General features: G+C 39.6%; 1 protein-coding gene across 1 annotated transcript; it reads right to left on the bottom strand.

The window, feature by feature from the left end:
• Positions 1-234: 234 nt before the first annotated feature.
• On the bottom strand, positions 235-1173 carry LOC101398798 (taste receptor type 2 member 7-like). The gene has a single exon (XM_004435492.1). The coding sequence runs from the start codon at positions 1171-1173 to the stop codon at positions 235-237; it is 939 nt and encodes a 312-aa protein (XP_004435549.1).
• Between the last annotated feature and the right edge of the window lie 1086 nt (positions 1174-2259).

Here is a 2259-nt window from a genome sequence, read left to right as displayed (position 1 = left end):
TTCTGCCCAACATAAAATGCATTATCCATGTATTCTAATTTTACTACTAATTATATCATCACTATTCTGATGGAAACAACAAAATCCTTTTTCTTTTAACTTATTCTAGGCAGATGTTTTCAAATGACCAGTCACAAAACAGAGTAAAAGAAGTTGGGATAAATGAAAGAGACTTGTGTGGAGTCCTATTTATTGTTTTCATTCTTGGGAAAATCATAATACTTTCAGGGATGTTTATGGGGATGTAGGTTTCCTTAGATTCAAGCAACCCTTCAGCTTCCTGAGGACACTGAGAGACGCCTGTTTCAATTTGCTGTTCCACAAAATCAGAAGAAATGGATGGCCAGATGGATAGAAAAATACGAGCACATTAGCAAAAATCTTTGCCACAAAACTGTCTAGAATGGCAGAGGCTGAATTTATTATACTATTTCTCAAATAGTAGATGAAGAAGAGGAGTAGGAATGAAATCATACACTTCATGGCTCTCACATGGGCCTTTGTGCTAGAATCCCTAGAACCTGTGCCTTTCATCTGCCTGGTGTGGCTCCATAAGGACAGGATTAAAAGGAGTAGGGAGGCCAGTGACACTACAAAAGGGATGAGGAACATTATGTTAAGGAGCATTTGAGAAGTTAATAAATCATATTTTCTCACTGTGAAGTTCCACGTCAAATTTCGTTCAGTGTTTCCCTGGTTTTTGATCAGGCTCCTAACTACTGTCTCCTTAAAGAGAAGGCGCAAACAGAAAGAGAGGGCTTCCCCCAGCACAAGAATGAGAAGCACCTTGTGAATTCTCCATTTCATCCAGACGAAAATGGGATTAGAGAAGTTGGCTATCTTGAGGAAATAGAAGACACTGAGGCAGGTGGTACAGGCCGTGCAGAAGTAATTGGATCCTGTCCAGAGGATTTCCAAACTTATCATTAGATTATTATTGTCGTACCGTATTTTGCCATAGTTTACCTCTAAGCCTATAAATAAAATTAATATGCACAGCAGAAATATTCTGGAAATCGCCAAGCAGGTGAGAATAAAGTCAATCAGGGAGAACTTCCAGCTCCTGATCCAGTCAATACAGTTAACCAATACAATGAATCCATTTCCCAAAATACCCATCATGAATTCTCCAGCATAAAGGATCATAAATATCTTCTTCAATGTGCTTGTCATGCCTGCCGACAAGGAATCTCTGCCTTCAGTTCTCCACTGATTTATAAATGAGGTGTTACAGATTTGTGCATCCAAATCTCCAACGTTCAATAAGCTTCTTTTTCGTGTTCTTTGATGTCCACTGGCAAAGAAAGGTATGCCTCCAGTCTGCTCTCAAAGTCTTAATTATCTTTGGAAAAATCACCTTTGTTCCTCTCAAGGTCTCAGCTAGTGATTTTCAAGGCAGGTATTATATTACCCACTGCTGTGACTCTGCTTATAATTTCCATGTAAAGCTGTGCATTAGAATTTGAATGTTGGTTTGTTAAAATACAAAATGGAGATAGAATTTTAAATATTTTGTTACAATGTCTTCTTTTCTTCAAGATTTAATCATTTTTGATTCATTAACCTTAGCTATAAGCCAGAAACATTAAATTCCAATCCAGAAAATATGATGTCTAAATCTGAATGCTCTGAGAAACAAGGAAATCACTTAGGAAATGGCTGAATGGCAAGTCTGGGAGGGAGCAGAAGGCTGGGAGAGCTGTTATACTACAGGTAAGTCTGACCTCTGCTGGGGAGAGAGGGAAAGAAAGAAGGAAGGTCTTAGGAAACAAGGCAGTCCTAGGAAAGTTCTAAGGACAGTGGTCATTGTCAAGCCCATGGTGTGCACATCAGAGGTGTCCTGAGCCTCCCAGGAACAGACCTGCCATGGAATCTCTGCCCTGCTCAGTCATTGGCTGAGAGCAGCTCATAGGAGGGAAAGGGATGATGGGGTGCAGAGCATAGGAACATGGGCTTGTCAGCTGGTGCGGAAATATAATTAAAAGCAAAATCTTCTCCTAACCCGGAAAACCTCTCCACAAAGGTAGTAGAGAAAGAAAACAGTTTTACTATTGAACAAGCATTAGAGCAGAATCTGATGCACATCACTGGCAGTCTGCTAAGTGATTGCAAAACAGCAAGGAATCTCACTCTTTTACATTACGAAGCAGATACAACTCATTACGTACATGTTCTCAGGGTAAACAAAACAGTAACTAGTCTTCACGTTTAGAGGACTTGGCAGTATGATTTATTACACATAGTTTATCCTACATTGAC

This window comes from Ceratotherium simum, chromosome 17 (assembly GCF_057802395.1).
Source record: "Ceratotherium simum simum isolate JZ-2026a chromosome 17, ASM5780239v1, whole genome shotgun sequence".
Classification (NCBI taxonomy): domain Eukaryota; kingdom Metazoa; phylum Chordata; class Mammalia; order Perissodactyla; family Rhinocerotidae; genus Ceratotherium; species Ceratotherium simum.
The sequence above is the reverse complement of the archived record's forward strand: the minus strand, read 5'-3'. Positions and strand labels throughout refer to the sequence as shown.